Source organism: Sinocyclocheilus anshuiensis, unplaced genomic scaffold (genome assembly GCF_001515605.1).
Source record: "Sinocyclocheilus anshuiensis isolate Anshui unplaced genomic scaffold, SAMN03320099.WGS_v1.1 scaffold659, whole genome shotgun sequence".
Lineage (NCBI taxonomy): Eukaryota > Metazoa > Chordata > Actinopteri > Cypriniformes > Cyprinidae > Sinocyclocheilus > Sinocyclocheilus anshuiensis.
Window position 1 is genome coordinate 223,197 of NW_015549698.1, and position 14,060 is coordinate 237,256.

General features: G+C 38.8%; 1 protein-coding gene across 1 annotated transcript in view; it reads right to left on the bottom strand.

Moving 5' to 3' along the window:
• The window catches only part of prkg3 (protein kinase cGMP-dependent 3), a 34,415-nt gene extending 22,869 nt beyond the window's left edge, over nt 1-11,546 (bottom strand). The window contains exons 1-5 of the mRNA XM_016449856.1: nt 11,472-11,546; nt 7,809-7,935; nt 7,644-7,706; nt 6,543-6,669; nt 5,146-5,312 (exon numbers count right to left, since the gene is read on the bottom strand). Of these exons, the coding sequence (XP_016305342.1) occupies nt 5,146-5,312; nt 6,543-6,669; nt 7,644-7,706; nt 7,809-7,896 (445 nt within the window). The 5' untranslated portion in view covers nt 7,897-7,935; nt 11,472-11,546. The remainder of the gene's footprint in view (nt 1-5,145; nt 5,313-6,542; nt 6,670-7,643; nt 7,707-7,808; nt 7,936-11,471) is intronic.
• Nucleotides 11,547-14,060: the final 2,514 nt, after the last annotated feature.

Consider the following 14,060-nt stretch of genomic DNA (forward strand, 5'->3'; position numbering starts at 1 on the left):
CGCGCATAAGAATCCAACTCTTAACAGTGTAAATAACTCAGAATGCATGAAATGACATTAGACCCCGCTAACCGCAGCATATTGCAGCGACAAGCGTGCTGCCAGTGACAACAGATAAGTACCGCACATTCGCATGAACTAGCACAAGCTGAAAACAACTAAATGAGCCTAATGCCGAGTTCACACTGCACGATTTTTAAAAATGTCGCATCGCTTTTTGGTTTCACACTGAACGACTATCTGGGGTAGCATTCAGCTGTTGCTGTGTTCACACTGCACGATGGAACGACGACAGGAGGTTACACACTGCATGACTTTACAATAGGAAGAATCGCCGACAGCTGTGTCTGGTGCAGGGTTGCCAGGTTTTCGCTACAAAACCCGCTGAGTTTTACTACTCAAAACTAGCCTGAAAATAGCCCAATTGCTTTCGAGGGGGTCCCCCAGTAAAAATCGTGTTCGGGGGTAAAATACACATTTTTTTGGTGGGTTTCTCCTGGTACAATTCACATTCCAGGGCCTAAATATCACGTTATTGGGGTCGCTTCAACCTGCTGACATAAAAAACAACCGGTGGCAATCGCGGATTTGGCAACACTGGTCCGCAAACTGCGTTTCATATAACTCCTCCCCAAACTTCCCGCTGCCCTGTATCTTGGTCTCTCATTGGCTGTAGGTCATCGCCGATGTGTTTTTCAGTCAGAACTTATTTCACACAGCATGATTGTGAATCGCCGACAGCTCCAGATATTTAGCATGCCAAATATTTCACGGGCGTCGGCGATTCCCTCAGATCGCGTCTTTGATAATTCACACTGCGTGATTGTCACTCGCGTGAACGAGCACCGATTTCCCTCCGATTTCGTGAATTTGTCGGCGATTTCACAAAACCTGTCGGCGAGTGAAAAATCGGGCTAAAATCGTGCAGTGTGAACTCGGCATTAGCGAGAGCTACCATCTGTGTTGCCAAGTCCGCGGCTGTTTTTGATGTCGCGGGTTGTAGCGACCCCAATAACGTCATATTTAGGCACTGGAATGCGAATTTAGCAGGGGAACCCCGACTGAAAGCTTGTATTTTACACCCCAGAACGCGAGTTTTAAAGGGGGACCACCCTCGAAACACAATTGGACTAGTTTTGAGTAGCAATTGGGCGGGTTTTGTTGTGACAACCTGGCAACCCTAACATGCACCTTTACGTAAAACAATAATATAGTGCTCCAATCAGTTCTTAAAATAATGACATAAAACAGTTTGTAAACCAAAATATGTCTACTGTAATGTCTTAAGAACGACAGACAAAAGACACTCCGTGTCTTAACCTTTAATTATAATGCAGAACAGCTGTATCACATGCGCACCAGCCTAACTAACTCGTATCTCTCTAAGGGGTCTTTTACTCCCTGCATTAACCCTATAACTACTTTAACAGCCCGTTCACAATGATTATAAAGTCTGTGCGCTACACTACATTCTTTATTATTACTAGATATTTTGAGCGCTCAATTGAAAATGTACACATAACGTATCAATCGTACTGACAGGTTGTGGTTCGGAGACGCTTGTTGGTCCAAATAAAGAAGATTAGAAGCCAACGAAGATAAAAGGCAAGATTAGAGAAGCAGTCATCGGTAAAATGAGGAGCACAACAAAAGGTTCGAATTGTATTGCTGTGGTATCGTGGAACATAGCATCTTCTCGACACAGAGAGTGTTCATATTTCGTGGGCAGGCGGGGATTATGCTAATGTGTTACCCAGTGACGTAGATCGTAACAGACAGAAGATTCAAAAATTTAACTACTCGTTAAGGCGATTCTTAGTCGACTCTTTCTTTTGAGAGACAATCTTTATTTATCATGCACTTTTTTGATTAACAACTTTGCCAACTGTTTACATTGAAGGATAAGATACCTTACAAACTGCAAAAGAGATATTTTTCGAAAACCCATATGACCTGCTCTTTAACAGGCATTACAGGCATGATGACATTCAAATGAGACCAATTGGACCAATCACCGCAGATTAGCGTCACGCAAAGGAGGGGTTTGGAAAAATGAATAGTTGAGCAAGTAAGGTAAAAATAAATGCATATTATAAGACAATGAATGTGTTTTTTGACCTTGCATGCATGTCAACCTGTTGTTGGGGACTCCCAAAACCAAAATATGAACCTTTCATTACCCATAATAGGGGCACTTTAACATTTATATTAAGAATCATTATTAACAATTGAGCACCAATAATAATTGATAATAACTGAGCATCGAATTACAGTATTGTTCAGAATATGACACCCTCCCCCGCAATCACATTTAACAATAAACACCTCATAGCATACCATAAAAATAACCTGTAGTCCATCTGAATTTGATAACAATTAGGCAGTCCATCTCATAGTGAAAACCATGTAGCCAGGGTTGCCAGGTCTGTGAAACAAAACCAGCCCAATTGCTATTCAAAACTAGCCCAAATTTGAATCGAAATCCATGGACTTGGCAACACTGCATGTAGCCTACCAAAATGTAATTAACAGAAGAAGTGAAATCATATTGTAGTCTTGAAATCAGCCTGAGAGAAAAAAACAGTAGTGCAATAAACGGTTTAAACTGGCCTCACTTGGCTCCTCAGATCATCATGTCATTCATGTCAGTCATTAGTCTATTCTTCTGCCTCGCTGGGTTCACTCTCACCATCATCACTCTCATGCTCTGGCTCCACCGGCTCCTCTCACAGAAGGTCATCCTCGCTCCCATCCAAAGCATCTGAGATGCAGCATCTTTTGAAGCGGCTGATGATGCTCTCCGGGGGCACTGCAGCCCATGCCTGGAGGATCCGATCACAGAGCAGCCTCACCGCAGGCTTCTGTATTTTTCCAGATGGTGTGAGTGTGTGATTGCCAGACAGCAGCCACTCTGTGTATCTCTTGCACAGATTATCTTTGAATGGCTTGTTTACCACTACATCCAACACCTGTAGCTGACTTGTCATCCCCCTGGTATGATTACGAGGTCACCGTTCATTGCCTGCAGTTGAGTTTTGACAGGTGCAGTCACATGTCCACCGAAAGTGCAGTGACAGATGGCAGATGTTGGCATGTCAAAAAACACGTGTTTGATTCACATTGAATGTCCAATCCAGCCATCGTCTAAACGTTATACTCTGACACACCATATTTCCTGGCTGCTTGAGAGTTGTTTGTGTTTATCACCATGAGCTTAAGTTTGCATCATAACCAGTCCTCAGTTGCTGCTTCACTTGCTTGACTTTTAAACTGCTGTGTTCAGGACAGTCACTCACCATCATGCAGTCCCCTGGCACTGTAAATTAGTTTACAGGGCCAGCTTGCTTCAGTGCTGAGGGGAATGTTCATTTTATGCATATTTGGCACCACCTATTGTTGCATGTGTGTTGTTGACGTAAAAGACTTGATTCTGTCCACTGGGTACAGCTACATCCAGTGGATGTCTTTTTGAAGTCTTTGTACATGTTGAAAAGATGTCCACTGAGGAGCCAGAATAAAAGTTTTTCTGATGTCTTTTTTTGACGTGTTCTGCACATCTGATATAGACGTTCATGGAACCTCTGTACAAGGTTAAAACTAGTTCAAATGTGGTCAGTGGACATTGTTTTCAACATCATTTAAGGTTCAATTAGACATAATTTATACTGTTTCTGGACCAAATAAACACTCTCGGTGATGCATTAGATTTAAACTCATGTTATTTCAATTAAATTTCCATTTGTAATTGCAAAGCAACTCACAGACACTGTGTTTGTCAAAAATCATGGAAATAAAAGAAGCTTCACTGAAACAGTGTTGAAGTTTATGAGATAATTAAATGATCAAATAACTGATGATTGAGCATTTGGTAAAATCAACTGCAAATAAAAGACATGAAATCTCTCAAGATCTCAGCAGAGGAGGATCAAACATCTCCACAAACAGCATCACCAGCTTCACTCAGATTGACTTTATTTCTGTCAGACATCTAGAGAAGCTCTTATTGAGAATTAACAGATTTAGATCTTGGTATTTGTTTCATTTGAAGTCACCATTGTGGTGGACAGTGTTTGCTTTAGTTCAATCATCAGTTATTTGATCATTTAATTATCTCATAAACTTCAACACTGTTTCAGTGAAGATTCTTTTATTTCCATGATTTTTGGACAAACACAGTGTCTGTGAGTTGCTTTGCCATTACAAATAGAAATTACATTGAAATAACATGAGTTTAAATCTAATGCATCAGAGACTGGTTATTTGGTCCAGAAACAGTATCAATTATGTCTAAATAAACCTTAATGATGTTGAAAATAATGTCCACTGACCACATTTGAACTAGTTTTTAACCTTGTACGGAGGTTTCGGACGCGCAGAACACGTCAAAAAAAGACGTCATAAAAACGTTTATTCTGGCTCCTCAGTGGACGTCTTTTCAACGTGTGCAAAGACTTCAAAAAGATGTCCACTGGACGTAACTTTGCCCAGTGGGTGATTTTTCAACCCTATTTCTTTCAGCTTTATTTCCATGAAAAAGCACTGCCTCATATTCGGAACAATACAGTAGCATATTAGAGTGATTTCTGAGGAATTACAGTGGTGGCCAAAATCATGAGAACATTAGTGTTTTCACCGTTTTAAGTCAGTTATTTCTATCTGTGCCAGTAGGAAATATCAGTTTACATTTCCAAACATTTATTTTGCCATTAATTGTAATAATCCAGTGAGATTTTTGTCTGACAACAGGCAGCGCTCCAGAGATCTGATCTGATCATCATCATCAGTCTGTCTGGAATGACATGAAGAAACAGAACAAACTGAGACAGACTCAATCCAGAAGAACTGTGGAGAACAACGTCTCCAAGATGCTTCAAGAAACCTACCTGCAAAGCTCCCTGAAAAACTATGCGCAAGTGCACTGAGGGCAAAAGCTGCTTTAAACACAAAGGATGCTCACACCAAATGTTGACTTGATTTAGTTAATAGATGTTAACTGATAAAAAAAAATCTACTAATGACATTATTTTTGACAGCATCCTCATTTTACAGCATTAACAGTGCTGTAGATTTGCATCATCAAAAAGTCATAATATTTATATGGCAGAAATAGTAAGGGCGGTATATTAACTTCTTATACATACACACCAGCGACAATGTACAGGCTGTCTCCCTCTGTGCCCTCTCGGATGATGTCCTCACCAGGCCGACAGTCCAGAACCTTCATCAGATCGACCATCATACTGATCTGCTCCTCATCCAGACGACGGAGGAAGTCATTCTTATGAATGGCCTTCATGATCCGAGCCTTCTCACTGATGGCCAGACACACATAAACAAAGCATAACCTTTGGGGTTAGTAAAAACAAAAGCATTTATTAAGTTATTTTGAGACTGCTGTTAAACTAGGCCTTGTTCAGACTGTCAGTAAAAATCTGATTTTTTGCATATACAGATATTATCCAGATTTTGAAAGTCTGGACAGCAAAAAAACAAATATAAAATTGTTGTTCAAATATGATTTAAACACATATGGAGGTGGCTTGAGTCAGATTTGTACGATGCGTCTGAGTCTGGATGCTGTGGTTTCTCAAATCAGATTTAAATATATAGTTCAATCATGAAACTCTAGATGGCGCAGGCGACGGGTTGTTAACATAACCGATGATATTCAGAGAGTTAAACGACTTGGCACAGCTGATTGGTCCATGCTGCATATGCAGCCAATGAGCTTACTGCCTTGCATTTATATGGCTGGCTAGCATTCACTAGAGATTCCTGCAGCGCGCTTTCAGAGTTTCTCTGAAACACTCCATCTTCCCCAGCTCCACCTGTATAGATCTGCTACGGGTTATTTTATATGCTATTTGTGCCGAAGCAGTATGTCTTAAATACTCACAACACTGCGTATCGCCGTATGCATTGGCAGTAGCAAGTTCCTGTACTTGCTTGCAGCAGCAGCAATAATCTACAACTACAGCAATAACCAACAGCAGCAGCAGCGTAGCAGATCTATTCTGCCAAGACCAAATACATTAACATTGTCATATCCATCACCATGCTAAAATCTTCCGAGAGTTGTCATGATTGAAATAGTGTTTTTGAACACACAACGATAATGTCAGTGATGGAAATGCCAGAAGTATTCATACAGTATCCAAACAAAGCTGAAGCCGGCTGTGACTACAGCATGTAACCTCACAATATACACCGATTTCCTCCATCACAAGTTTTTCTTGTATGACAGAGGAGTTCTGCACTGTGACTTGGCAGACATTGGAGGTCGAGATGATGCACCTCTATTTTTCATGCATCTGTTTTGAAAGCCTCGTCACATGTGTGGGTACGTCTGTGAGGCAACCAGAGCAACCCATGCAGATAAGTTGGTTATGTCTGGATACACAAATCTGATTTGATCACATGCATTTACATGCTGGACAGTCTGTACTGAAAAGAGCTGATTTGAGAAAAAAATCCAATTTGCCTGTAGTCTGAACACAGCCTTAGATTCCCAGGGTTCTTGATTAGTATGTGTTTTAAGTTACCTGGCAGTTTTATTGACTCTGTTGGCGGTGATTTCCAGGACTTCTGGTACTCGCTCCGGAGCCATGACAGCTGCCCGACTCTGTCGAACCTCAGGCATTTCATTACTGTTTTGTTGAGGTGCACAATCTGACAGGGAACATTAGAAGTGAGTCAATGTATAAAACTTATAAAACTTTATACACACTAACGACCAGACTGAAATGATCAGGGATATTACAGGGATTTTTTTATTATACAGATTGGCAGATGCTACACAGAAGTAACTAGTTACATGTAACTAAATTGTGTAATTTAATTACAAAATAAATTTAATTGTAATCAGTTACAGTTACTAAGAAAAAATGAATGTGTAAATTACAATTACTTATGAAAATGTTAACGATTACAAAGGGGGTTACATCTGAATTTTTTTCACACACACCCACATACAGATTTAATTGATTTCTTTCATAAATTGCATTGACTGCTCTAAGATATGACATGCAGGACAGGACACATGCTTTTTCAATAACTGTTTTACTTCCTATTTGGGTGTATGTATATGTTATATTTGTTTAAGATTAACCATTTTTTCCAAGCCATTGTTAGATGCCAGTGTTTCCTGTCATATAGCTATGCAAAAATTTGATTTCAAAAACAGTATCATAGCTATTAAATTATATCTTGTTATGGTTTTAAATCTGTATTTAACCCCAGCATGATCTCAAAGTAAGTCAGATTTTGTGGTGGCTGTTTTCTAAAGTTAAATTATTATAATCTTAACTCAAGTGATGGAGGATTTTGAAGGTGACAGTAATCAGTGTTGAATACTACTGTAAGGCTTACATGTTTGGAAATGATTAACAGTTGAAAACAATGGAAATTTAGAAAAGTAATCAAAAAGTAATCTAATGTAATCAGTTACATTACTTAAATAAAGTAATTGAAATTGTTACACTACTTATTACATTTCAGATTGGGTAACTTGTAATCTTTAACCTATTACATTTCCAAAGTAACCTTCCCAACACTGTTCGGCAACCAAAAGTCTGTTATTAATAACATGAAGGAAGCAGATGAAAGAGGATGCAGATAATATTCATTAGTCTGTTCTGTCTCACCGAGCTCATCCAGTTGTCCTTGCAGCACCTGTAACAATCTCTCTTTCTGTTCAAGCTGTCTCTCTGTAAGAAGTAAACAATATTCTAGTGTGCATTAAAATCGCATACAAATGTGCACTCATCAGATAAACAGTGAAAGAAGTCACGGCTCGGATCTTGTCTTACTCAGCTCTTTGTTCTGGTTCTGGAGTTCCTGGTTGAGCTGGCATTCTTTCTCCAGCATTTGTCGTAATTTCTTGAGTTGGGCTTCCATTGGCCTGATGAGATTCACCTTTACTAGAGCAGCATGACACTGACAAAGAGCAGTAAAAACTCACATGTCACACTGACTGACAACAATTAATATGTAACTGCAACCTTTAAAATAAATGTAAAAATGCAGATTTACTGAACCAGTCTTCAAAATGATGAATGACCATCAGTTACAGTGACAAAACTCACAAAAAAAAACATTTTAGGAAGACTAAATTAAAACACAGATCTTATAATTGGAGGGAAAAAATCTGAGATGTTTGTATCCAGATGTGTTAAGATGAATGGGATTGACATAAGTCTGCGAAACACAGATTTAACCTCTTGTTCTGACCCAATAGTGATTTAGTGTCTAAGTTGTATAGATTCATATAGAAGGTATAAAATTTGCATCGATTTGTCTTTGCAAAGTAATCATGCCCAATATGAAACCAGATTCAGGAGCATTTAGGATTCATGTTGTAGTATATAGTTACTAAACCAGTCCATCTGGAAATAGTGTTTACAAAGTACTGAGTTTATATAAACGAGCACTTTTGAGAAACATATAATCACTGCATTTATAAGGTTTACAGGTTAGTGGATTAAAAAAAAAAAAGTTAAAAAGCAACAATACTGTTAAATTATTGCCACACAGTTTTGTAAGTAATTTAGAATGATCTGATACCATGGATTCTCACATGATAAAATCCACCTTTTGCACCAACTGCACAACATACAGTATAGGTGCCCTGCAAACAAGCCTGCACTGGCCCTTTACGGGCTGCCAGTGCAGGGCCCTGAGAATTTGCTCATTGGCAAAACGTTGGCCCCTTAGCACTGGCCCTGCATGGACAGCCCTCGCTTAGCCTCCAGGAAGCCTTAACGCTGTTTTATTGAAAATAATAAAGTTTGAAGTCTCCATTATGGAGATAAGCGCTTGCTTTAGTTGTGCTCTTAAACCTTGAATTCTTAACTTTAATGTTTCTTTGACTACCCTAACTGTGTGTTTCAGAAGCACGTTTGTTATAGCAAAAGTTATAAGAAGAAAAACTGATCAGATGGTGGTGGTTAATTATTGATGATTCAGACATCATGTAGTGTCCTGATTCACTGATTTCATCCAGAGGCTGATCTCTGAGAATATTATTTAAATTTAATAATTTCACTTTATAGTAGTCCTAGATTCCCACTGCATGCAATTTTGTCCTGCTTTATTTTGAATGTTTTTAAGTAAACTAAAGCAAGCACTTATCTCCATAACAGTGACCTAAAACTTTATTACTTTTAATAAAACAGCGCTAAGCCTTCCTGGAGGCTAAGTGAGGGCTGCCTGTGCAGGGCCAGTGCTAAGGGGCCAACGTTTTGCCAATGAGCAAATTCTCAGGGGCCCTGCGCTGGCAGCCCTAAGTGGGCCCGTAAAGGGCCAGTGCAGGCTTGTTTGCAGGGTAGCCAGTTCTATCAAACCTCTGCAACTAATCCAGAATGTGGCAGTAAGAGTAGTCTTTAATGAGCCAAAAAGAGCACACGTCACACCTCTGTTCATCAGTTTGCACTGGCTACCAATAGCTGCATGCATAAAATTCAAGCCATTGATGTTTGCCTACAAAACTACCACTGGCTCTGCATCTCTTTACCTAAATTCACTATAGACTTATATGCGCATTATTGTGCCATCCCAACGAAACACAAAATCACTTTCACATTAACCTGGTGGTGGAATGACCTGTCCAACTCGAGTCTTTCAGCCATCTTCAAGAAACAGCTAAAGACATCTCTTGAATCTACACTCGACCCTTTTTCTATTCTGTTTCTAAAAACAAAAACAACCCTTGCTACACTCTTAAAAATGAATGTTCTTTATTGGTATGAATGGTTCTATGGAGAACTTTGAACATCCATGGAAACTTTCAAATGCAGAAAAGGTTCTTTATAGTCAAAAAAGGTTTTTTAGATCCGTTCCGGGCCCCCCCCCCCGCGTTGGGACCTTGGAATCGTCCTAACCTCCCCCCGCCCTACTGCTTGTCTCAGCACTTACATATTGTTGCTCTTTTGTTGGTTTGATTGCTTCTATTGTCCTTATTTGTTAGTTGCTTTGGATAAAAGCGTCTGCTAAATGATTAAATGTAAAGTAAATGTGCTAGCAGGTTGTTTTAGGTAACATTAACAATAGTACCTACAGTGCATGATTATTGTAGGTTCTAGTGAAGGTGGAACTCCTGGTTCACTTGTTGGCTGCTGGGGGCCAACTAAGGGCTCGGACACAGTTCAAACACTGGTGCTTTAAAGTAAACTACACAGCAGAAGTTCCATGAGTGTGAAATAATCATAGGGCAAGATGGGATAAAATTAAAAATCCCATCTTTTAAAAAAAAGAAGATAAAATTTTTTATTTTAATAAAATTACAATTTTATTATAAGTCATTTTGCATGCATTCTGTAAAACTTTACCTATGGGGAGCATCTTGTAGTGGAGTTCTTCAAATAATTTTACATTTTGTGATATGACAACTAAATTAGTGAATGTTTCTGTTTATTTCCCTTCATTACATCAGCGAATGTGTCATCAGCCATCACCAGAAGGATAGAAATTATAATTACAAAGTACATATCTTCCTATCATTTCTTCAGTGTTTTTTCCACAGCCAGTAACAAACAGACACTGTTTTACAACCATTTCTGAGTTTAATTTTTATCCCCGTGCACGGTCTGTTATTGTAGTATTGATAAACTTGATTCTAAATGTCATATAGAAACAAAACAAACTGTAAATGGACACTTTTGGACAGTGTCTTCCAGTTGACACTGAGACAGATCCCCAGTGAAGACCTTGTCTCCTAGACGGCCATCAGGACAAGACCACAGGAACCAGATGAGTCCTCTGCACAATCTGACTTTGCTGCAGCCTGGAATTGAACTGCTGGTTCGCCTGGCCAGAGGAGAACTCCTCCCTCCTTTGCTTTATTGACAATATTTTCCTATTTAATACTGTTAAGTTGCTTTGACACAATCTGTATTGTTAAAAGCGCTATATACTGTATATAAAGGTGACTTGACTTGACTTGACATGGACGGTTCTTGGCCAGAATAAGCTACAAAATGGGCCAGGTATTATGCTGCTAGTCAAAAGTCAAGCTAACTAGGAATGACTCCCATTCAAATGGCATCCATTTTATAAAGCAGTGTGTTCAATAGCAGCATTTCAAAACCATTGTTAACCTTTGAGGAAATGATTAGCTAGCCTTATTATCCTCTATGCTGTACACTTTATGACTGAAGAGGCGGTCAGGGTCTACTGAAATCCTATTGGTGCCCAGCCATCATTGCTTGCTAAAGGAAATTGGAGGGTTTAGACAGGGTTGGTGGACAACATAATGGATAACACTATCGTTTATACTGGTGCAGAGATATAAAATGATCTTTGGATTAAAGCTCTCTGCCCTGTCACGTGTCTAGAATATTGTCAATTGTAAGGCGTAGTAGATAAATGGAAAGCACTTGACAGCACAGATACACACTGCTAATCCGTGCAAATAATACCAGTTTGTCATCTCCGAGTACAATCAAATCTCTGTTTTATTTCTTAATGAAACCTACCTGAGCATTCACGCTCTCACTCCCTCCAGATCGGTGTGTGTTCTGGCAGAAAGATCAGCTTGATGGATAGAAATCATTAACCTGATGCTCCGCCCTTCATCACAGGTAAAAAGGAAAAAGTGGTTATGCTAGAACAGAACCATAAGAACATTTTTATGCTTAGACATTAAAAGTTCAGAAGATTTACTATAGCTTTCATGTTTGTTTTTTTTAATCAACTTCAGCCGTGTCTCCAACTCCTACAATTCATTGTAAGAGAAAAAATACACATACACAAAGGACAATAATGGATGCCAATGAGAAAAGCTCTTAATTTGTTATCCATTCCAAATCCTTAGTAGCCTATATTGAACAATCCTGTGCCAGTCTATCAGAGTTATTATAATGTGCCCACACGTACACACCAATGCAGGCCTGCTTACACTAAGAGTAAAGTATGCCAGCATCACATCAGCCAAAACAGTCCCTAATCAGTAATGCAAAGGAGAATTTCCAAATGTGTCAAAAACAAAGGATGTTATACAGAAATGAAAGAAAATTAAAGAATGGTTTAAAGTTTTGTGTAGCACTGAAAACACCTCTGGGTGTCACTGCAGAATCGCTTTTAATGGCAGGTCAAAAGTCACTTTTTCCACAGTGAAAATAGTTTTCCTACTGAACTCTATTCTCCGACCGGTTTTGTCCAGAAGGGCTGGAGTATTTCTTACAATGACCAATAGCAAAGTCACATTCTGCTTTTTATACTGCACTGATATATGTGACCCTGGAGCACACAAGCAGTCATAAGCAGCACAGATAAAAAAATATATTAAAACTTAATTTTTGATTAGTAATATGCATTGCTAAGAAGTTCATTTGGACAACTTTAAAGGCAATTTTCTCAATATTTTGATTTTTTTGGACCCTCAGATTCCAGATTTTCAGCCAAATATTGTCCTATCCTAACAAAACATACATCAATGGAAAGCGTATTTATTCAGCTTTCAGGTGATGTATAAATCTCAATTTCTGAAAATTGACCCTTATGGCTGGTTTTGTGGTCCAGGGTCACATATTTCCACACCCAACAATGAATCAGCTCACCGGAGTATGTAGTTATCAGAAGACTTGAATAACACACAAGATTTTAACTTGTAATATGTTTGTTATCAAAAGTTTTAGAAAAATATGATCCTGATCCATTAATGTAATTTAAAGATGTGACAAGTTTTTATGGGATAGTTCTGAAATAAATATCAATGTACAATAAAAACACAGCTATGAGAGCTGTTACCTTATATACAGCACAAGCTGTCCCGGCTTAAGAACACTGGGGCTACTGCAAACCCAAGGGCCCCTTCATAGCAACCTATCTGGGTGTCACAATGTTTTCTACCAGAGGAATATATTTTTTTAAATATCCAACACAGAGATGCAATGAGTATGCATACTAAATATTTCAGGATACAAACATTAAAAGAATAAATGCATACCAGATCTTTGAGTTCAAAGCAAACATGTGTTGACACAAATTAGTTATTTGAATTTTTCATTGATACAACATGGCATTGAGTTGTTAGAAACGAAATGCGTAGAGACGTTATTGCTTGATGACGTCAGGAACCGATGAATCGGCTTTTTGAACCGGTTCAATGAGCCGATATGTCCGAAAAGAGCCAGTTCGCGGAAATGATTCGGACTTTGCATCACTAATCTGTGTACCAAATTTCACAACTTTTTACCATAGGCTTCTATGGGCTGCCATAAGCTCAAGAGAGAAAGAAGAAGAAAAACACTAATAAGCATGCCAGACTCCCTCCCGTCTGTTCTCAGTCACTGGACTTCTAATCATACTCACCTGTTACCGCTTACCTCATTATGAACTATATTTAAACACCACTTCCCCATTCTCAAGTGTCTGTTCTCATCTGTATCCAGTGAGAGACTCACCTGCCATATTTACTTGCTGTTACCCACAATCTGTGAAATAGAAAGATGATTCTTTCAGTTAAGTTGCAGATCTCCTTACTCTGTTGTTTACTTTTCTGTTAGGTTCTTGCCTCTGACGTTTGTCATTTACACTCGGTGTTTATCCTGTCCTCTGTGTTGGTTGACCTGCTGATTCCATTTGAAACATTCAGATAGTTGACATTCATAATGTTAAGAATGGAAAAAAAAAGATATGCAGTGTCAATTCAAGATACAAGTTGTAACATAAAGAACAGAGATGCTTTTAAAATATTACTCACCTGTTTCAATCTGGCTTTCGCCAGAGTTTTATTTTACCTCGGTTGCATGTCCTCTTGCAACATCCAGGAAGCTGCCACCCCCACCCTGCTGACTAACAAAAGATATGTGGTATCAATTCAAACTACAGGTTGTAAAATAGAGAACAGAGATGCTTTTAAGATATTACCCCATCTTTTTTTTTCCCATAAATTTAAATTTGTCATTCACCAGTTTTATTTGACTAAAGCTGCATCTACTTTTGCAACAGTTTTAGTTTGGCATTCAACAGAGTTGACTTTTACCTTTATCTAGATTTCATTTGCTCTTGAAAGTTCCATTCCTTCTGTAAGAAATAACAAAAGATCAACAGTATCATTTCAA